The 24,245-nt window shown below is 36.8% G+C and overlaps 1 protein-coding gene across 3 annotated transcripts in view; it reads right to left on the bottom strand.

Annotated features, from left to right (window-relative positions):
- Positions 1-335: 335 nt before the first annotated feature.
- ACADL (acyl-CoA dehydrogenase long chain) overlaps positions 336-24,245 on the bottom strand; it is a 57,610-nt gene continuing 33,700 nt past the window's right edge. For 2 of the 3 annotated variants that reach the window (XM_078450907.2, XM_078450905.2), the window contains 6 exons: positions 23,774-23,938; positions 22,885-22,986; positions 21,661-21,774; positions 10,831-10,958; positions 6,881-6,967; positions 336-1,222 (listed from right to left, as the gene is read on the bottom strand). In XM_078450907.2, coding sequence (XP_078307033.1) covers positions 1,129-1,222; positions 6,881-6,967; positions 10,831-10,958; positions 21,661-21,774; positions 22,885-22,986; positions 23,774-23,938 — 690 coding nt within the window. In that variant the 3' untranslated portion in view covers positions 336-1,128. The remainder of the gene's footprint in view (positions 1,223-6,880; positions 6,968-10,830; positions 10,959-21,660; positions 21,775-22,884; positions 22,987-23,773; positions 23,939-24,245) is intronic. The other variant, XM_078450906.2, reaches the window with a different exon arrangement.

The following is a 24,245-nucleotide window of genomic DNA, read 5'->3' as shown; positions in this document are numbered from 1 at the left end:
CTTACTTAATTTATTGTAGCTTACTTGTTTATTCACTTATTAGCAGGGATCTTGCCAGTTTCATTTGCCATCATATTTTTAACAGTTTAGCTTATAGAAGACACAATGTACTTGTTAAACAAATTTTTAAAAGTACACTGTTCCAAAATAAAAGTCACTGTTTTGGTATCTATAAATATACCAATATATTGAAACTAAAGGATGATAAATGATTCTGTGTTCTACTATAAATTAAACTGGGATGGTATCTGTTGAAAAGCCCAAGTGCCAGTAGATAAGAGAAACAACCACATTCTTTTTTTTTTTAATGTTTATTTATTTATTTTTTTGAGACAGAGAGAGCACAAGAGAGAGCAAGCTGGGGAGGGGCAGAGAGAGAGGGAAAGAGAAATCCCAAGCAGGCTCTGTGCTGTCAGCATAGTCTGAAGTGGGACTCGAACTCAAGACCTGAGCCCCAGAAACCAAGAGTCAGATGCTTAACCAACTAAGGCACCCAGGCACCTGATAAGCCACCACATTCTCTAGCTGGAGTTGGGCAAATGAATGCTCAGTTTGAGTCATAGTGGATCCAAGGCAATAAGGCAAGAGGGCTTCCTGCTTCCACTAAAAGCACTCATCACTGTTTCATAGAGACTCTTCATAAGCTTTTGTTTGAAGAAATGATTCCACTGCTTAGAAATAGGTTTAGGGGAGGGTGGTAGAAAACATTTGCATTGTATATTATATTTATTTTTCCCTTTCAAAGTCAATGATCTCTAACTGCTATTAATGTTTTTCTAGTATAATAACAAAACTATTGCTGTCTCAATTTGAAAGCAATTATTTTTTATTTATTTATTTATTTTAGAATTTTAGGGAAAAACCAAACACCAAGGTTTCTAGAATCAGAAAATCTTTGCCTTTTAGCTATATAAAAATTAAAAGTTAAGCCTATACTGGACAATTTTAGAATCTTTGAATTCAAAGATTTCTCCTATCATTGTACTAATCTCATATTTGATTTCTCTTTCAACAGAGAGAACATATAAAAACATGTTTAGCATTTCCTCCCTTTCCAGGTTGCATTTTATCTTGAGTAGATTTAAAAGCAGATTAGTTGTAATAGGATTCCAGGATGTGGGCAGATGTCTACTTGTCACGGATGATCTCTCTTGCAATCAGCTCCTTCATTATTTCATTGGTACCACCATAGATTGGCTGAGCGCGGGCATCCACATAAGCTCTAAGTAAATCAGAAGATGATTGAATGAATAAATAAAAGATATTGGAAGTTATAAGTTTTGTCTCAGCAGGAAACTATTGATTCCTTTAAAGTATTCATTTAATGAAATCCAAAAAATAAAAGTTCTCTATAAATTACTTTTTTTTTTCAGTATGGCATTCATCCTAGATTTGTATAATTATCAAATTCTATTAAGGTACTGATCATTTGTACAGCTTTTAGTTTGCTTGATGTTTAGATTACAATTTAGATTACAATTTCAAAATAACATTAAAAAATGTTTATTTATTTTTGAGAGAGAGGGAGCATGAGCAGGGAAGGGACAGGGAGAGAGGGAGAGAGAATCCCAAGCAGGCTCTGAGCCATCAGCACAGAGCCCGATGCAGGGCTTGAATTCACGAACCTTGAGATCATGACCTGAGAAGAAACCAAGAGTTGGTCGCTTAACTGACTGAGCCACCCAGGAACCCCAATAATAACATTTATTAGTATGTTTCATTTGATTTAATTTTGTAAACTTTAGCACATATACTAGCATTCTAAAAAAGGCTGTTTCAGATTTAGAGTGGATAGAATGTCTCAATTTCTTATTATCTTTAATGTTTCCTTAAAAATGTTGAAATCCACTGGTTTTATAGGAAACAAAAGAGAAAAGAAAGTATCTATTTTCTAACATCCCTTAGATTTCACCACCACTGCTGCCATCAGGAGTATAAATCGATGCTTTAGAAAATATTACTTCCCACAAAGTTAACAAGTAACTTATTTTTTAGAAATGGTTAATAGTCATTCCAGTAATGTATGACATTAAAATACTGAGTAGCTGAGTTTACTCACACACACACACACACACACACACACACACACACACACACACGTTACCAGGAATTCACTTTCGGTAGCAAAGATAACAACCGTGATACTGTATAGTTGTTTTTACCTTTTCTCATTTCATTTTATCCTCTCAACTCCAGCATCAGGAAGGATAAATATTATTATTGTTTTGTAGGTAAGGGAACTGAGATGCAGCGTAGTTAATACACATATTAATTAATGGTTGTTATTTAGTGATCACATAACAGATAATTGGCAGGCTGGATTGAGAAGGTAGGTATCCTGCCACTTTGGCAAGTATCTTTTTTATTATATCATAGTATTTTCATTGGCCCAAGCATGTAGGATTAGTTATTGAGCTTTGGACTCAAATTCAAAGGCATTTTTTTTTTCAAGCATAGAATCTATTTTTGGTTTTTGCTTTTTATTTTTTAATGTTTTTTTAATTTAACATTTGAGACAAATTAAATATGCTGGCTCTCTAGGAACATGACCAATACTGGACTCTTCATATTCTTCATGGTACCTTATAAAAAGTAAGCATTCAGTAAATATTTACTGACTTAGTGTATTACCAAGGAATTTTAGAGTCTCAATACCTACTTTTTGTTGAAACTTGGAATCTAAAGACATTTGTATTTTCAAGTATATATATTTTTTCTTTTGAACAGATTTCATTGTTGCTCACAAAATCCAGCACTTGCAGATGGAGAATCTACGTGGCACTTTGGCCTACTTCAGCAATCTCAACGCTTTCAGACATTTTTGGATTGGATTGGGCTTTTTTTTTTCTTTTTTTCACATTAAAGAAATTCCAATGGAGTAGGTAATGAAAGAGATCAGTAGACCTTTTATAGGTTACTAATTAAATTCAGTCATCAACTAAAATTAACAGAGAAAGGCAGCAGAAGGAATGTTTAACCACACAGTGATGGAGCTCTGTATCTCAGGCTATTCTTCCTAGCATGGCAGAGAGGTCTTGAAACGGCAATGCTTAAGCCTCACCTCTTACAGGCCCCAAGCCTAATGAGTAAGAGTGAAATAAGTTCACTAGCTTAAGACCAGTTATTTAAAAAAAAACAACAACAACAAAATGAAACAAAGCAAAAAAGCAAAAAAAAAAAAAAAAAAAAAAGCACCTGTTTTATCTGCAAAATCAAGACTCAGCAACACACACACATAAATACACAAATAAAATAGCTTAATCCGAGGATATAAGAAACACCATTAGAGTGATTTTTTTTCAAAATCTGTGCACTGCAACCACATAACCCCTAATGTGTCTAATCAGCCTTTGATATTATCTACTACTCTATCTCTTGTCAACTTATGAAAAGTTCTTTCCTTGTATCTCTGGGGTGAGAAATAGCAGTCTAGTTTAAAAGTTCATACAATCTTTGAACTAACAAACCGGCCAAGAAGGGGATTATTATTCTTGAAAGGAAATATAAGTCTCTCAAATTGAAACCAGGGATTTCAAATAAGCCATCAAGCTACAATTTTTGCTTGCTACTGACCTGAAGGAATCGCCTCTAAGAAAACACAGAGCAAGACTTACTCTGCGCTCTAATCTTAAGTCATGTGGATGGGTGACCCCTCACCTCATGTATCTTCCTTAGAACCCGAACTAGACTAGACAAACTAATCCACTACATGTTTACATTTCCAGCAGCGGTTGGAACAACACATTTAAGTATAAAAATAGAGACATTCATTATGATTTGACTTTCTTAGCATTGTGAATATTGTGAATAAGATGGATTAATACTATGAATAAAACATGAAAATGCACAGAAAAAAATTCCAGTGATGATTTAATTTGTGCTAGCATAACTCAGTGTTTACTTCTGATTTCATGACTACACAAAGATAAAAAAAAAATCTGCTTTTGATTAAGGCTCGTTTGAAGTAGTTCTGAAAGGATATACCAAAATCCAAGTCCAAGGATTGCCAAAAAAAGAAATATATAAATAAAATCATTTAGTTACTTCACGTCTACATTCCCAAAGAAAGGAAAAGCCCTAGTTGTTGCTGAGTTTTTATAAAGGTTATAAATTATACACACCCTGTGATTAAAGCTTTCTGAACTAATTTTACAGAAAATTAGCAGATTATATCTATGCTGCAGCTTCTGTTCTTAATTTAACTTAACTAAAATGTTTATTTTCCTCATTAAAGACCATAAATGTATCAAATGTTTCCAATTATGTTTTCCAAAATGATAAATGTCAAAGTCAGTTTGAATACTAATTTGATAAATTTCCCTTTAGATAGTATGTATTTACATTAAAATTAGAATAGAAAAAGTTTTTTTTAAGTTTATTTATTTTTGCAAGGAAGAGAGAGTGTGTGTGCACAGGGAAGCAGCAGAGAGAGAGGGAGAGAGAGACAGAGAGAGAGAGAGAGAGAGAGAGAGAGAGAATCCCAAGCAGGCTCTGCACCATCAGCACAGAGCCCAATGCAGAGCTTGATGTGGGGCTTGATGTGGGGCTTGAACTCACCAACCATGAGATCATGACCTGAGTCAAAGTTAGACACTTAACCAACAGAGCCACTAGGAAAAAAAAAAAAAACAAATCAAACCAAAACAAAACAAAAAACAAAAAAAACCTAGAAAAAACTAAAAAAACTGAAAACAAAAAGAAAAAAATCTAAAAACTAGAAAAAGTTTTTAGAAGCCCATAGCATCCATATTCTCAGATTCAGAACTAAACCAGACCTGTCTCTATATAGTAAAACTTCTTTAAGTAAGTTTTATAAACTGAAAATATTGTTAAATTAGAGGAAAGGTTTATTTTCTAGAGCGATGACGAGAAATGTCAAGGGGAAGAGGGAAAGAAGAGATTATGGAAGTGGAGAAAGAAATATAGAAGAGGATGCTGCCTACTGACAAACCAGTACTGCTCCAAACTAATAAGAATATTCATGTGTAAGAGAGTAAAAAAGGGTGCATTTAATTTCTTTGGAAGGAAATAAAAATTATATCTGGAAAAAATTATTACTTTTAACTTGTTTTTTAGAGAAAATAATCAAATGCTTAAGATATGACAACTTAGATCTTTTTCATGTGCAAGTTTTTTCCTAAAGTGCCTTTTTTTTTACTTTTAAAAAGTGATATTTTTAAAAGAAGACATATAAATGACCAACGGTATATGAATAAATGCTCACTGTCACCAGTCATCAGGCAAATACAAATCAAAACCACAAGGAGATACCACCTCACACCTGTGAGGATGGCTATTAAAAAAAAACAAAGGCCAACAAGTGTTGGTGAGAATGTCGAGAAATTGGAACCCCTGCACACTGTTGGAGGGAATACAAAACAGGGCGGCTGTGATGGAAAATAGTATGGAGGTTCCTCAAGAAATTAAACAGAACTACCACATATCCTAAAATTCCACTTCTAGGCATTTATTGCAAAGAATTGAAATCAGGACCTGCAAGCGATATTAGCACTCACATGTTCATTGCAGTATTATTCACAATAGCCAAGATGTGGAAACAACCTAAGCGTCCACGGACAGACGAATGTATACGGAAAATGGAATGGAATACTAGTCAACCTTCAAACAGAAGGAAATTCTGCAATGTGTGACAACTTGGATGGACTTGAACATTCTGCTACGTGAAATAAGCCAGTCACTGAAAGACAAATACTACATGATTCCTACCTATAATGAAGTATCTAAAATAGCCGAATTCACAGAATCTAAGAGGTATGATGGTTGTCAGGAACAAAGGAAGGGGATAATGGGGAATTATTAATCAATGGGCATAGGGTTTCAGTTAAGCAAGATGAATAGGCCTTAGAGATCTGCAGCACAACGTTGTACCTACACTTAACAGTACAGCATGGCGGGGCGCCTGGGTGGCTCAGTTGGTTAAGCATCTGACTCTTGATTTCGGCTCAGGTCATGATCTCACAGTTCTTGGGTTCAAGCCCTGCATCAGGCTCTGTGCTGATAGTGCAGAGCCAGCTTGGGATTCTCTCCCTCCTCTCTCTCTGACCCTCCCCTGCTGACATGCACGTGTACTTTCTCTCTCTCTCTTTCAAAATAAATAAACATTTAAAAAAATACAGTATGCGACACATAAAAATTTATGAAGAGGGTAGATCTCATGTTAAATGTTCTTGCCAGAGTAAAATAAAATAAAATAAAATAAGATAAAATAACTAATAGCCAATGCAAATTAAAGGAAGAATAATAACCTATTTTCTATGCATTATGTTAGCACAAAGTTTAAAAAGCAAGAACATTCATAGTTTAGGAGGATAAGTTATCCTCAGACTTTTTTCATTTGAGTAAGAGTTGCTACTAACTGGAGAAAATGATTGGGCAATGTATTAAAATTTAAAATGTGCATATTTTTGAAATAGCAATACTACTTTTGGAACTCTGTCCCATTGTAATCGAAAACACATGTATCTAAGACAAACGCATAAAGGTGTTCTGTCGCAGCATTCATTGCTTGTCATAGCAAAAAAGTAGAAATAACCGGATTATGGTTAACCAATAAAATACAATATTCAACTATAACAAAAGTGATATTAGTCCTGTAAAACGATTCAAATAAAGCCAAGTTTTATTATATACTGATCTCTTCCCTTTCTTTAAAAGCGATAAAATCCTTTCTTTAAAAGGTTATCAGGTGGGCTGATAACCTGAAGCTGTTTCATCTGGTTGAACACACTCTGTAGTCAGCTGACAAATGCAAAGATTTTGCATCTCTTTTCCCTCTACACTCAATGCACAAAGTACAGTAAAGAAATTTTCCTTTTTCTTCACATCATCCAGAAGTGCGTACCACAACAGCCATACTCACTTTGTAATCGGGTACTCCCACATGTATCCCCAGGCTCCATGGAGCTGGACACAGTCATAAGCTACAGTGTTTTGTAACTCACTTGCCCTGGATGACCAAAATGAAAAGCAAAAAAGGAACATTTGAAATGGGTTTTCGCGAGGTGCTTCACAATCAGGAAACAAATAATTTATGACTGTTTAAATACATACATTTATCAAACAATTACAATTAGACATATTAGCCAACAAGAGAAGACTGATATAAATTACATATGCAATAAACTTCTGGAAAATTTTCATGTAATGAATACTTTCTGCATCAGTTGGTTCTGGCTGGGTTTTTGTTAAAGCTAGAAATAAAAAATGGAAAGCATAGTCTTTTAGGTTTTGGGCTACTTTAGGGTTGAGAAGGACATAATAAAAACTTGAATTTTGTCTAATTTATTTAAATTCTCCATATAATCTCAGTTAAATGTACAGTTATACAGCCATCTATTTTCTTTTGCCTTGTGATATGTCTTTTTCTCCAAAGATGCCACTTCTACCCGAAAATTGCAATTCTGAATTTCAGTAACTGTGAAAAAAATTTTTTAGAGTTTTTCAGAAATAAACTGAAAGTAAAAGTAAAAACCTAAAAAGTACTATTAAAGTACATACCATCATATAGGAAACTTTTAAAAGATTACTTGGGTATTATTATTCCCAAAGTATATGTATATTAATATGAAACACTTGAGAAATATTCTTGTTTGGTCTCATCACAGTAATTTTAACTACCATTAAAATTCATAAGATAACTGGTAGGGATTTTATTCATCTCAACATAAAAATATAAGTTCAAAATTCTTTTCACCCCATTTTTCTTTTTTTTCTTTTTTAATTAGAGATTCCTTTTCATGTTTATTTAGTTTTGAGAGAGAGAGAGAGAGAGCAAGCAGAAAAGGGGCAGAGAAAGAGGGAGACACAGAATCTGAAGCAGGCTCCACGCTGTCAGCACAAAGCCCGACATGGGGCTCAAACCCACGAACTGTGAGATCATGACCTGGGCCAAAATCGGACACTCAACCAAATGAGCCACCCAGGCATCTCATTTTTCCCTTAAAAAAATTTTTTTTTAATGTTTATTTATTTATTTTTGAGAGACAGACATAGTGTGAGTTGGGGAGGGGCAGAGAGAGAGGGAGACACAGAATCCAAAGCAGGCTCCAGGCTCTGAGCTGTCAGCACAGAGCCAAATGTGGGGCTTGAGCCCACAAATCGTGACATCATGACCTGAGCTGAAGTCTGGCACTTAACCGACTGAGCCACCCAGGTGCCCCTCCTTTTTCTTTTTTTTTTTTTTAACCTCTGCCCACAACATGGGACTTGAGCTCATGACCCTAAGATCAGGAGTTGCATGCTCTACTGACTGAGCCAGCCAGGCTCCCCTAAAAGTATTTTTCAATAATGGGAAACCTAAAGCAAAAGTAAGCATAGACACATTTGCCTATTTTAAATAATTTTTAACTCTCAGCAATAGCCAAACCATGGAAAGAGCCAAGTGTCCATTGATTGATGAATGATAAAGATGTAGTATATTTATATAATGGACTATTACTCAGCCATTAAAAATAATGAAATCTTGCCATTTGCAACAACGTGGATGGAGCTAGAGAGTATTATGCTAAGCGAAATAAGTCAGTCAGAGAAAGACAAACACCATATGATTTCACTCTTATGTGGAATTTAGATACATGTGGGAAACAGATATACATATGGGAAGGGGGGAAAAAAGAGAGAGAGAGAGGGAAGCGAACCATAAGAGACTCTTCATGATAGAGAACAAACTCAGGGATCGATGGAGGGTGGTGGGTAGGGGATGGGTTAAATGGCTGATAGGTATTAAGGAGGGCATTTGTTATCATGAACACTGGGTGTTACATGTACGTGATAAATCACTAAATTATACTCCTGCAATCAACATTATACTATATGTTAACTAATTAGAATTTAAATAAAAATTTGGGAAAAAAATAAAATAACTTTTAACTCAAGCCATAAGACAGGTGAGGATGTTTCTAAAAAGTACAGCAACAATATAATGATTAACAGGTAAGACTCAGGAGGCAACAATATTTGGAATTCTATAAATTTTTGTATTTTGCAAGTATTTTAGTGAAATATTCACTGGGTATAACTAGCTGCTTCCTCTCCTTCAATGTGAAGTAACAGTATGTCTATAAACTTGGTGTTTTTAAGAACAATGAGGTTAATAGCTATCTGAATATTTTTTTCTAAAAATACCTTACCTAAAAAATTTTTACACTTTTCTAACTAGTCACAGGATTTGCTATAAATGTACATGTAAAATATCTCCCCCTAAAAGAAGTTCCCAGTAATTCCACATCAGTTCCAACCTGGCAGTTTTATTATTTTGGAATCATTTCATAAAGAACTATTCTGCATACTTCTCCACTCTAGTTCTGACTGAACTGAACACAGGTTAATGAATAATGACAGGAATTTTCTTCTAAGTTATTTTTGGGCTAATGAGATATGAGAATGTTTGTTTTTAAAACAGAGGAAACCAAACCCATTTTCAGTATCTGATTTAAACTATGTTCTTGCATCTTAAAATACACAAAGGCCTTATAGGAGTCTCTTTTCAATTAACTCATCTTTAATACAATTGCTAGTCATCTTTAATACAAATGAAAGTTCTTTCCAAATTTAATAGGACACTTTCCCTTTCACTTAATAGAGCATGTGCAACTTCTGATTGGATAATCAATTTTTCAGAAATTTTTCTTAGATCTGGACACATTTTAAAATCAAAAATGGAGTCTAATCTACTCATTTCAGAGATATCAAAATGTTGGTCCAGAGAGAATTGTTAATATTTTTAAGTGTATTTATTTATTTTGAGAGAGAGAGAGAGAGAGAGCGCACAAGAAGAGGAGGGGCAGAGAGAGAGGGAGAGTGAGGATTCCAAGCAGGCTCCAAACTGTCAGCACAGAGCCCAACTCGGGGCTCAAACTCATGAACCGTAAGATCATGACCTGAGCCAGAATTAAAAGTTGGACACTTAACCGAATGGTCAGCCAGATGCCCCAACCCAGGGAGAATTAAATTTAATTATAGTTATTTAATGAAAGAATTGGGATTCAATCTCAGGACTCTAAGTGGTGCTGTTCTTTTGTGGTCTCACTATACTGCCACTCATCAGATAATTTGAAATTAAACTACTACTTGAATGAGTTAATCAGTCATCCTACTTCAATACCTTAATATCTTACTCTCTTTTTTAAATGTTTATTTATTTTAATGTTTATTTATATTTGAGAGAGAAAAAGAGAGAGAGCAGGCACGCATTAGTGGGGGAGGGGCAGAGAAAGAGGGAGACACAGAATCTGAAGCAGGCTCCAGGCTCTGAGCTGTCAGCACAGGGCCTGATGTGGGGCTCAAACTCACGAACTATGAGATCATGACCTGAGCCATTAACTGCCTGAGCCACCTAGAGGCCCCAAATGTTTATCTATTTCTGAGAGAGAGAGAGAGAGAAAGAGAGAGACAGAGAGACAAAGTTCAGAAAGCGTGTGTGGAGTTGGGGAGAGGCAGAGAGAGAAGGGAACAGAGGATCCAAAGGTACCTCTGTGCTGACAGCAGAGAGCCCAATGCAGGGCTCGAACTCTCAAACCTTGAGATCATGACCTGAGCCAAAGTCAGACTCTTAACTGACTGAGCCACCCAGGCGCCGCAATATCTTATTCTCAATTGCAAGCTAAAAGTTAAATCAACTTGAGTAATTTTTAGCACACTATAAGTAGGCTTAATGGGGCCTTTCAGCGTTTTTTAAAAAGTTGGTTCCTACTGTTAGTTTTCATTTTCACAGCCTTCTTCTTTTAAGACCCTCAAGATTGAGTTTAAAGTTGGAAGAATTCCATAACAGTCTATGCAAACACCACATTTTAATTACTGAGGCACGCATACCAATATTTCGCCATGGCAGCAGTGGCAGAGTCCAGACGTTTCTTTTCATGCAGCTGGAGACAGCTGTCCACAAAAGCTCTGGTTACACAAATGTGTGTTTTTAATTCTGCCAGCTTATGCTGCACTGTCTTGAGTTTAAAAGAAATGAAAGGGGGAAAAAAAGTGAGCATACTAAAAGAGCACATTTTTAGTCACCTAGCATATCTAAAATTATATAATAAAAGACCTTTAGAGCAAAACAAAAGTGGAATTACTGTTTGTTTGTTTGTTTGTTTGTTTTTTTACTCTCCAAAAGAGGCAAATATTAACTAAATGGCTTAAATTTAAAACCCACAATACTCATCACCACTAAGGAAAGTTGTACTAGAAGATGGAAAAAAAAAAAAAAAGATAAATGATAAATAACATCTCATGTTTTAGATTAAAAAGTTTAGACCATTTAGGGAAACTGCCTGAAAACCAGCATGACTTTAATAGGTGAGCACCATCTTGTGGTATAGTCCTTTAAGTACAGCTGTTAAAAACACATTTTCCTCTGGAATCTAAAACCATGAAGAATTTCTCTCTCTCTCTCTCTCTCTCTCTGTCTCTCTCTCTGTCTCTCTTCTATTTTAGAGAGTGAGAGAGAACTGAGGAGAGGGGCAGAGAAAGAGACAGAGGGAGAGAGAGAGAGAATCTTAAGCAAGTTCCATGCTCAGCATACAGCCTGACTCAGGGCTCCATCCCACGACCCTGGAATCATTACCTGAGTCAAAATCAAGAGTGGGTTGCTCAACTGACTGAGCCACCCAGGCACCCCCCATCCTTTTTTTTTTTAAGTATACATATTTTTTTAATTAAGTATATATATTTCTCTATTCTGATTCTTTGTTCTAGAGTAAAATAACAAAGTAACAAGCTGGAAAGACAACATTAAAAACATTAATTAAACATTATTTTATATTGGGAAGTAGTTAATCTAGATCTATAGAATGCAGTAGAAGAATGACATCAGCACTCAAGAGATCAAAGTCGTATCCTTCAGCCTCTTCCACCTCTCTCCACCCTCCCCCACTGACCCCCCTCAATAGCTAGTCTCTAACTTGAACTGAATGGTCTGGAATGGTCAACAATGTCAACATATTATACTTTCTCTTGCCAGCCACAGACAACCTATAGCAGCCTTGGAAATCATTCTATCTAGACTATTCTCAAGTGTTCTTGACTGCTTTCATTTCAATCAAATATTTTTACATTCCAGATTCTTGGCTCCCACACCTTAAATTCTGAGTTTACATTTGGTCTCTTTGGCACCAACTTTTGAACCTCCTTCAGGAAACTGACTTGATTTTGACATATTGGCTTTCCACTTTGAGTAACTCCCCAAAATACACCCCATTCTAGTTGACCTCTCAAGTTCAAGGCCCAGGACTGGTCAGCTGGCTTTCCCTTCCTTATGAAAATACAGGCAGAAACAGAGTTTTGATCATTCCGCTATGGGATTTATAAGTGAGACCTTCACTGTGGCTAAAAAAAAGCATGGAAGTTAGTGAAAAAGGTTGCACAGTTCAACTCAAACAAGACATTAATATGCCCCACCTATGTACTGGCAAGTTCAAAACCAAGATTGAGTTCCTAATAGGAAGGCTTCAGGGACCAGATTCTCATGAGGATGCTGGCCCTGCCTGCCATTCGTACTGGTTATAGCAATTCTCAAACCACAAAACTGAACCTTTCAACATCATTGTAGTGGGGACAGTTTGGGAACTTTCCATTTCTAGAAAAGGAATATAATAAGACCGTGGACCAGGCAAAACCAGGGTGTCAGGAGGAGTAGGAACTCTGAGGGACAGATTCCTCAGAGGTCTATCAATATAACTACCATACTAATGAAAAACCCAATTGACTGCCTTTCCCTTGGCTTTATTCCATCCTGTTCTAGAAATAGACAATATAGCTGGCACCTAATGGTTCTAAAACCAAACAGTAGGATGGCTGATGCCACACATTTTCCACCTCTGTATCCTGGCCTCTAATTCAGAACATGCTGGGTCACATCAAAACTTTCTTCCCCTCTCACTCTTTCCTTACATTGTCTATCTCCCTTTCTATCCATTTATATTTAATTAGGCCAAATCTCTACACAATAAATCAGCAAAGAGTTTCCCACCTCTGCCAAGATTACTCATAGAAAATCTAGAGAAAGAACAAGAAAAAAAAAGTGGGGAAATATTCTATACATTGAAAACAGATGAGTATATATTCCCTCTGAATCGACTCCTGGCTTCGTTCAAGGACACCAACCATTATACTTCATTTGGAAGATAAGGGAGAATCTGACAAGTGTCCAGATAGTTTTGTCCTCTCCCTATTGTGATGGCACACTTGAAAATTTATGTACTATTTACAGTATGAAGGAATCAAGATCTCTAAGCCCAATTCCCTTCCATGAGAGCTGTTTTTCTGGGAATTCTGGGAGCTTCCAGAAGCTGAAGTTAAATTTTAGACCAGGATGGGCTCATTTAGAACTCTTTCTTTTAAAAGAAAAATGAAAAAAAAAATTGTTTAATGTTTACCTATTTTGAGAGAGAGACAGAGACAGAGAGTGAGCGGGGGAGGGGCAGAGAGACAGAGAGAGGGAGACACAGAATCTGAAGCAGGCTCCAGGCTTCGAGCTGTCAGCACAGATCCCAATGCAGGGCTGGAACCCAGGAATCATAAGATCATGACCTGAGCCAAAGTTGAACACTTAGCTGACTGAGCCACCCAGGCGTTAAAGAACTCTTTCTTTAATTCGCTTAGTGAGGTCCACAGGTTTGAAGAAATTAATGCCTCCAAGAGTACATAATTTACTCTCTGGGGATAAACAGATTATATTTGCATATTCTTGGCATCACATTGGGTGTTACTATATAAAATTTGTCTGGGTTCTTCACCACAGACATTGTATCTAGCTTTCAGAAATTATTGTGTAATGGGTGGTGGCTAATAATTGTACCACACATTATTAGCAAGGTGTTTTTTGTGAATGATCAACACTTGTAACACTACTTTTAAACATTCATTACTAATCGCTAATAGATAATACTACAGCTAGCATTTAAAAAAAATTCCTCAAAACTTACTAAGTGCATCAGATCAAGTCTCTTTCAGAGTTCTGAATGACATTATTCTCAGAATCATGGAATTATAGAATTGGAATACACTTTGGAGAGGTTATTCAGCCCATATTCCATTTAAACAATACTGTTAATTGTACTGTAATATATTATGATTCAAATATAAAATATAACATCTTCGGTTTGCTACCTAATTTTATAATTAACCCCATACTCAAGGTCTTAAGAACAGGATAATTACATTTTGGAGGAATGTAAGGAAGAAGTATCATTTTTTTTTCCTCTCCTATCCTTTTCATAATATTCTGTGCCCTTAGACTCAAGAGCACATCCCACACAGGAAATAACTAAAGTTTGTCTTAGAAAAGAACATTACATTTTCACTTCATCGCCCATGGGTGAGGGAAGTGAGGAAAGAAAAAAGGTCTATCTACTTTCAATTTCTGGGTAGTAAAACTAGGATAGGAGTTAAGAGTGTACGTTCCAGGACCGCCTGAGTGGCTCAGTCAGTTAAGCGTCCAGCATCGGCTCAGGTCACGATCTCAGGGTTCCTGGGTCCCAGCCCCGTGTCGGGCTCTGTACTGACAGCTCGGAACCTGGAATCTGCTTCAGATTCTGTGTCTCCATCTCCTCTGCCCCTTCCCAGCTTGTGCTTTGTCTCTCTCTCTCTCTCTCTCTCTCTCTCAAAAATAAACATTTGAGGTGTCTGGGTGGCTCAGTCGGTTAAGCATCTGACTCTTGGTTTTGTCTCAGGTCATGATCTTCCAGGTTTGTGAGTTCGAGCCCCTCATCGTTGGGATCTGCGCCGACAGCAGGGAGCTTGCTTGGGATTCTGTCTCCCTCTCTCTCTGCCCTTCCCCCACTCACGCTGTCTCTGTCTCTCTCAAAATAAATAAATAAACCTAAAAAATAAACATTAAAATTTAAGAAAAGATTTAAAAAAAAAGTGTAGTTTTCAGAGCTATAATGTCTGTGTAATCTTGGGAAACTTGCTTAACCTCTCCATGCCTCAATCTCTTTATCTGTAAAATGAAGGTAAAAAGAATGCTTATAAAGAGAGTTGTGAAGAAAAAAACAAGATAATCCATTTAGCACAGTGTCTAGTACATGGGAACAATGTAACAAATCAGTCATTATCATTATTTAATAACTGAATTTTACCATTTTATTATCTATTCCATGGAAAAATCATAAGATTTGACATCAAATATCTCCATATTTGAATGGATGAAAAGGAATAAAAATCTTATAATAATTGCAACTTAAGTATGGTTAGGTCTCCATTCTACAAAGAAAATGATTTTTTTGTGAAATGCACCGAAATGGTCAGAAAGGCCCCAAATGTTCAAAATTCAAGCATAACAAAGATAAAGGAAACTGAATAGTTAAATGATTGTAAAATGACATTTGGCTAAGTATAATACAACATTTAAAGGTCTTCTATTTCATATTAATAACTGGAACAATAGTGTACCAAGCTCTAGAATAGGAGGTGTAACCATATATTGGTCATTCATCTTCTTTGAATACATTCCTAGATTGACTATGAAAACATTCAAAGATCTTTATTTCAGTACAGCAGAAAGATTAGAAGAAATATCCCAGAAATCTGAGAACATAATAAATTTACTTGAAAAACCAGACTACAGGTAACGTAGTACACTGGTGGAAGTGATACTACTGCCACCTAGTGACAGTTTGGTAAACTCCCTTTGAAAGACGGTAGTGCTTCATAAAATAGCGCTCGCTTTGAAAAAGATTAAAACTATATTCTCTCTTTTTGCTGTCAAAGTGTATGTATTTATTTAGTAAATATTAGTCAAATACACATATTACAGACTTTTTTCTTCTCTGGGAAAACATTATACCAGTTTCCTATTTCCTTTATGGTCAAATGTCAAATCATATTTAACGTTCTGAGCTATAAACAACCTGGGTAATATCATAGTCATCTTTATTGTAATTTAATATGAATTCCATAAAAGGAGATGTAGATTTCCAAGGGGATGGAAAATATGCCTATTTGATTTACTTTTTATAGTGTCCATAACAGGGCCAAAGGCGTGAGGTGGTGATGGTTGGTTTTCAGAAGCAAAAGCTATTACAGGCACACTTTGTTTTATTGCTCTTTGCAGATGTTGCATTTTTTACAAATGAAAGGTCTGTGGCAAATCTGTGGAGCAAGTCAATTGGTGCCATTTTCCCAATAGCATTTGCTCATGTGTCTCTGCGTCGTATTTTGGTAATTTTCACAGTATTTCAAACTTTTTCACTATCATATTTGTTATGGTGATCAGTGATCTTTGATGCTACTCGTCTTCTCGTTTTGAGGCACCATGAACCACGCCCATATAAGATGGCGAATTTGATCGATACATGTGCGTGTTCTGACTGCTCCACTGGCCAGCCGTTCCCCATCTCTCCTTCTCCTTGAGCCTCCTTATTCCCTGAGACCCAACAATACTGAAATGAGACCAATTAATAACCCTACACTGGCTTCTAAGTGTCCAAATGAAAGGAAGAGTCACACGTCTCTCACTTTAAATCAAAAGCTAGAAACGACTAAGCTTACTTATGTCAAAAGCCAAGATAGGCTGAAAGCCAGGCCTCTTGTGCCAGTTAGCCATGCTGTGAATGCAAAGGAAAAGTTCTTAAAGGAAATTAAAAGTGCTACTCCAGTGAACACATGAATGATAAAAAAGTGAAGAAGCCTTATGCTGATATGGAGAAAGTTGTAGTGGTCTAAATAGAAGCTCTAACCAGCCACAACATCCCCTGAAGCCAACACCTAATCCAGAGCAAGGCCCTAACTCTCTTCAATTCTATGAAGGCTGAGAGAGGTAAGGAGCTTGAAGAAGTCTGAAGTTGGCAGAGGTTGGTTCATGAGGCTTAAGGAAAGAAGCCGTCTCCATAACATAAATGTGCAAGGTGAAGCAGCAAGCGCTGATGCGGAAACTGAGGCAGGCTATCCAGAAATTCTAGCTAAGATAATTAACAAAGGTGGTCACACTAAACAACAGATTTTAAATGTAGATGAAACAGCCTTACATTGCAAGAAGATGACATCTAGGACTTTCACAGCTAGGAAGATGACAATACCTGGCTTCAAAGCTTCAAAGGACAGCTGACTTTCTTATTAGGGGCTATTGCAGCTGGTGACTTTAAGTTGAAGCCAATGTTCACTTACTATTCTGAAAATCCTAGGGCCTTTAAGAATTATGCTAAATCTACTGTGCCTCTGCTCTAGAACTGGAACAATAAAGTCTGGATGACAGTACATCTATTTACAACGTGTTTGGCTTATTGCATATTTTAAGCCCACTATTGAGATCTACTGCTCAGGAAAAAAATTCCTTTCAAATATTACTGTTCGTTGACAATGCACCCGGTCACCCAAGAGTTCTGACTGAGATGGACAATGAGATTAATGCTGTTTTCATGCTTGCTAAGACAACATCCATTCTGCAGCCCATGCATTAAGGAGTAATTTTGATTTTCAAGTTGTATTATTTATGAAATACATTGTATAAGGCTGTAGCTGTCATAGATAGTGATTCCTCTAGTGGATCCAGGCAAAGTAAATTGAAAACCTTCTGGAAAGAATCTACCATTCCAGATGCCATGAAAAACATTCATGATGCATAGGAAGAGATTGAAATACTAACAATAACAGGAGTTTCAGAAGTTGATTCCAACCCTCCTGGATGACTCCGAGGGATTCAAGACTTCAGTGGAGAAAGTGACTGTGGGATGTTGTGGGAATAGCGAGAGAATTAGAATCGGGAGCCCACGGGTGCCTGGGTGGCTCAGTCAGTTGAGTGTCCAACTCTTGATCTTGGCTCAGGTCATGATCTCGCAGTTCATGGGACTGAACCCCACATTGGGCTCTGCGTTGACAGCTTGGGATTCTCTCTCCCTCTCTCTCTCTGCCCCTCCCCTGCTTGTGCACACACCTCTCTCTCTCTCTCTCAAAAGAAATAAGCTTAAAAAAAAAAAAAGAAGTGGAGCCTGGAGATACGACTGAATTGTCACAATCTTATAATAAAACTTTAATTGATGAGGAGTTGCTTCTTATGGATGCATAAAAAAAAAGTGGTTTTCTTGAAATGGAACTACTCCTGGGGAAAATGCTGCGAAGATTGTGGAAAAGAAGACAAAAGATACAGAATATTACATAAATTTAGTTGATAAATTTAGTTGATAAAGCATCAGGTTTGAGAGGATTGATTTCAATTTTGAAAGAAGTTCTACTGTGTATAAAATGCTATCAAACAGCACTGCATGCTACAGAGAAATTGTTTGTTGAAGGAAGAGTCAGTTGATGTCGCAAGTTTTGTTGTTGTCTTTTAAAAAAGGCACAGCCACCCAGCCTTCAGCAACCACCACCCTGATCAGTCAGCATCCATCAACATGAAGGCAAGACCCTCCATCAGCAAAAGATTACCACTCACTGAAAGGTAGATGATGGCTAGCACTTTTTAGCAATAAAGTATTTTTTAATAAAGGTATGGACACCATTTAGACATAATGCTATTGCACACTTAACAGACTACAGTATAGTGTAAACACAACTTTTATATGCACTGGGAACACAAAAATTTCATTATAATCGCTTTATTTTGATATTCTGGAACAGAACCTGCAATACTTCCGAGGTATGCCTATAACGCACTTTGGGTAAAGTTCCGAAAGTCACAGAGTAATACCACTTCGTATTGCTAGCAGCTTATAGTGTGTATTTTCAGAATCACACCTATCAAATTACATTTCAGCATCTAACCTTTAGAAGGCAGTCAATACATATTTGCTCAGTGAAACAAAATGGAATAAGTTATATATATCACTATTTCTCAAAGGGAGACTCTTGGCATTTTGAGTGAGACAATTAGTTGCTATAGGAAACTATCTCTGAATTACAGGACATTTAACCATACTGGCCTCCAGAGCACTAAATACCAAACACACCCCCAGTTGCTGTGTACCCCACCTCCTGAGGGGTTCTAAATGCCTGAGGGGAAGAGGGCAATCACTGAGAATCACTCATAGGTATAAATTAATGATATGCAAATTAAAAGGAATTTACAGTATAAAATCCTCACTCTGTTTTTGTATAAAGTCAATTCTTCTCACTATTTTTTAAATGTTTATTTATTTGTTTTGAGAGACAGAGAGAGAACACGAGTGGGGGAGAGGCAGAGAGAGAGAGGGAGAGAGAGAATCTCAAGCAGGCTCTGCACTGAAGTGTGGAGCCTGACCCAGGGCTCGAACTCCTGAACTGCAAGATCATGACCTCAGCCCAAATCAAGTATTAGATGCTTAACTGACTGAGCCACCCAGGCACCTCTAAAATCCTTACTCTTTTTAAAAATTTTTTTATTATTTTTTCCTTTAAGTTTATTTATTTATTTTGAGAGAGACGGAGCACAAGCTGAGGAGGGGCAGAGAGAAAAAGAGAATCCCCAGCAGACTCCGCAGGGTCAGTGCAGAGCCTGATGTGGGGCTTGAACTCACAATACTGTGTGATCGTGACCTGAGCCGAAGTCAGATTCTCAACCGACTGAGCTACCCAGGCAACCCTAAAATCCTTACTCATAAGGAAATCACAATTTAGGAAAGTCAAGTCATACTGCTTTTTTAAAATGTTTTCTAAAGTGTGTGCCTCATGTTTACAGATTCAGAACAACTATTTTTGGATCTGTTATGCCAATAAGAAAGTTAGGATCTAAAGAAGCTTTTTCAGAATGGAAAAAAGTTACTTTGATGAACAACGGAATAGGTTCCCTTTATTGGAACAAAATAGAAGACGACATTACATAAGGCAAAAATAGCAAACTGTAATGAGTGCTAAATTTGCCAGGCAATATTCTGACCACTTTGTGTATATTATCTCAGCTAATCCTCACAGCAATTCTATAAGGTAGCTACGGATATCATTCACATCTTGCAAATAAGAAAATGTTTCCTAGAGAGATCACACAACCTGACTAGACCACGGAGATCCAAGTAGCTGAGCTAGGACTTAAAAATGACTGAAGTTAATTCCATAAAGCTGGTCCTCAAAGGCTACCAAAGTGTTTCATCTCCGCCTTGCCCTTCACAAAGCCCTTCATAAGCCATTCCACTTGAAACTGTTTAGGTAGATTTCCAACTCCAGGTTTTTTGCTGGCAAAATGTTGAAGCAACTTTATGGCTAAATTGTTTATAAACTTTTCTTTCATTTAAGAAGAAACTAGAGTCTAATATTTGATTGGCATGGTTAGTGATTATGGCCACCTTATGCTGAGTTTTTTGGCAAATACCTTAAACTTCCTTGCAAAACCTTAAACAATCATCCACCTTCTCTGTGTGTGATCATCAACAGCTAAATCCTTCTAGTAAATCTAAAACACAAAAAAGCAGAAGGTACCACTATACACCCATAATCATTAACCTTATCTGAGTCCTCAATACTGCTCACAGCCTTATTATATTTCTCTAGTTAGTTCAGTCTCTTACTTTGAAAGGGTATTTCAAATATTCCTCTCTCTCCATGGACACCTGCATGCCCCCTTCACTCACCTCTTTTTCAAGAGCTGAGTTTCCCTATGTTATTTAAGGAAAATGGAAGTCTTCATAAAGAGCTTTTGCAATTTTCTACCAACAGAGCTAAGTGTCTGACTGAACCCATACCCATTCTTTCCTCTTTTCTTCCCGTTACAACGGAGGAAACACCTCTGCGGTGGAGGTGGGAAGGACTACCTTTCCATATGCTTTCGCACCCACACCCTGATTCTTTCTCAAATATCATAGCAGTTGTCTTCTTCATATCTACAATCTTTCTTTCTTTACTAAATCCTTTTTCTAGGTATTAAAACATGCTCCCAGGGGCACCTGGGTGGCTCAAGTTGGTTAAGAGTCAGCTCCTAACCAACTTCACCTCAGGTCATGATTTGAGGTTTGTGAGTTCAAGCCCCACGACGGGCTCTGCGCTGACAGCTCAGAGCCTGAAGCCTGCTTCAGCTTCTATGTCCCCCTCTCTCTCTCCCCCTCCCCTGCTTGCTTTCTCTCTACCCCTCTCCTGCTTGCTCTCTCTCTGTCGCTTAAAAATAAACATTAAAAAGTTTTTTAAAAAAGTGCTTCCAGCATTCTTATCCTAATAATAACAAAAAACCCTTAAATCTTACAAATATGTCACTTGACCCCAAGATTCTACCTGTCACCCGCCATCCTCTTCTTACTCCCTAGTAACCTACCTACCATTCACAGCCAAACTCAGGAAAGAGCTGTGTGCCATCAGTATCTTTACTTCCTCATTTCCATTTACCCCTTTACTTACTCTGGCCTGGTGCAACCACACTCTAGTCCGTTATCAGCTCCCTATTGCGATGTCCAATGGGCACTCTTGATTCTCATCTTGTTTTCCCTTTAAGCGACCTGTGGCCCTACTCCTGCCTACTTGAAATCTCCTTTTCTCTTGGCTTCTATGACCCTACTTGCTTGATTTGCTTTTTTCTTTCTAGTCCTTCATTCTGTGTTGTCTTTGCTGGTTTTTCCCTACTAGTCCACCTTTAAATACTACATTTTTCTCAGGACTCTGTCCTAGGACTTCTTATCTTACTCTCTACTCTTTATCCCTCAATGGTCTCATCCACCTCAATGGATTCTAATACCACCTCTATGAGAGTTATTCCATATTTGTGTTTAGATGAGGAAACTGATGTCGCTCAATACTAAATCATGACAATAAGCTTACCTGTAGATGTGCAACTGTTTTCCCAAAAGCTTTTCTTTGTCTAACGTAATTCCTGGTTTCTTCGAACATGAATTCACTGGCTGAAAGTCCCATTTCAGCAATCAGTAGCCTTTCCTATAACCCCAAATTAGGTCTTAAGCATCATTCTAATTCCACAAGATTTTGATGATAATAAATTCAATAAATAATCGTTATAAAACTCCTAAAAGTTAATTTATTTCTTAATTCTATAAGAAAATGCTCCCATAGATTTATAAGAATATTGGACATAGCCATAGTAATTCTTTAAAACAAATCCTTTATTTTTATAAATGTCTGTCTTTACTACATATACATATATACATAATTTATTTAATTCCTTCATCAGTCATCTATGAGAAAAGAAATATGAAATTGTTGACTTTTATTTATTGATCTCTGCACACTGCATATTCTAATAGGTCTATAGAAATCAACCTTTTAAAGTGGATAGGTTAAATTCTGCCTACTAGTATCCATGGTCAGTTTAAATCCATCTTGCTGGTGATTTTTCTATTCTGTTCTATTTCCATGGCAGTATTCCTAACCTTGTCCCCAATTTAGCCCAGGCTGTGGCAGTCACTAGACAAATGCACCTATGTTTCTATGCTGGCACGTGAGGTTCAACAATCACGTAGGCACTACACTCCAAAAACACAGATGTGAGAGCTAACTATGATGGACTAAAACTTTTCAGTATGATGATTCCCTGGTATCATTAAAAAAAAAAAATCCTGCCAAATATTTTGGCTGATATTTCCTTACAAGGAGATAAGAATTCTTGACTTGTAGCTAAGAAGCTAAAATCATTCTAAGAAGGTATCACAGAACTAAAATACCTAATTTTCCTACTCATTTATAAGCTTTGATTGGATATCCTTGAGTTCAGTTATTTACTTATCTAGGCTACAAAACTCAGGTTTTTTGTTGGTTGGTTGGTTGGTTTATGTAGGCTCCACACCCAGCACAGAGCCCAACGTGGGGCCTGAACTCATGACCCTGAGATCAAGATCTGAGCTGAGATTAAGAGTCAGATGCTTCACTGACTGAGCCATCCTGGCACCCCAAGAAGTCAGGGTTTTTTTCAACTTTAACTTTACTCAAATGATTGGCTATGTCATAAGTTTTATATGCACGAATTTACATAGTTCTATTTCATACCACTTTATTAACTAATCAAAAGATGGAATACTTAATAATTCTGACCTGTGGAAGTTCTTGCATGAGGTGATAGAAGCCTTTATTCTCTTCTCCAAGTAGGGCACTAGCTGGTAACCGTACATCTTCAAAGAATAATTCTGCAGTATCCTAAGGGATCACACAATTAAGTACAGAATGATCTCACTTAAATCTCCCAACACTCTAATGAGGTGACTATTATTTCCATTTAAGAAAACAAAAACAAGAACAAAAGAAACTGGAAGCCAAGTTGGAGTAGTTAATGAATACATCTAGTAGGTAATAAACCATGGATTCAAACCCAGATCCATTTGATTCTAAAAATTTGTGGCTTTCCCACTGCAATACACTGTCATTTTTCTTTTTGGTAATGAAAAAGCTACCAAATAATTACCAAATAATAGAAAAATATTTTCTGCTTTTATTCCATAATTTTCTTCAATCAATTTAATAGAAGGTCTATTAACATATAATTTTGCCATTTCTGAAGCAGATATTCAAAATATGCTGATTTACTTCCACTGCTGAACAACAGAGATAATTTGGATAAATGGAATAAATCTCTCTTACCATTTCTTTTCTTTTTTTCTTTTTAACATTTGTTTGTTTGTAGAGAGCAAGCACGAGTGGGGGAGGGACAGAGAGTGGGAGAGAAAGAATCCCAACCAGGCTCCGTGCTGACAGCACAGAGCCTGATGCAGGGCTCAAATTCACAAACTGTGAGATCATAACCTGAGTTGAAATCAAGAGTCAGAAACTTAATCAACTGAACCTCCCAGCACCCCTCTCTTTCCATTTCTGAAAAGCATATTTTAGGAATCTGGCATAGGAAGGTATGATTTGCTATATGTAGTTCTATAAAGTATATTTGAGTACATGCAATTATTTGTAATTAATAATTCATATTGTGACTTACCTGGGCTTTTAGTCCCATTTTATGTAGCTTTCGTCCCTTGATAAATCCTTTCATTCCATTTTCCACCAGAAAAAGGCTAATGCCATGGGCAGGAGAGTGAGCTTCACGATTTGTGATTGCCACTACGATCACAATGTCACTTAGCTGCCCATTACTGATGAATACCTGCAAACCCCAAATTTACTGTGACACTTCACAATAAACCAGGTCGATGTTTAAGTCATGGTGGGAGGAAAGTATATTCAAGAAGACTAAACCAGACAAGACATGCTTTATGCCTCTCTTTGTACTCTACCCAAATATCTTCAGTGTTGATTATTCATATATGAGGTTATTAAAAAGTACAGGGAAAACAACCCATTGCTTCAAAGAATGAAGTCAGTACATTTTCATTCCATAATTAATACTGTAAATAATGAACAGAGCTTATTATGTCTTTTCTAAATTAAAGCAAAATACTCTATGATAACTA

Source organism: Panthera onca, chromosome C1 (genome assembly GCF_046562875.1).
Source record: "Panthera onca isolate mPanOnc1 chromosome C1, mPanOnc1 haplotype 2, whole genome shotgun sequence".
NCBI lineage: Eukaryota > Metazoa > Chordata > Mammalia > Carnivora > Felidae > Panthera > Panthera onca.
This window is presented reverse-complemented; position numbering and strand designations above follow the sequence as displayed.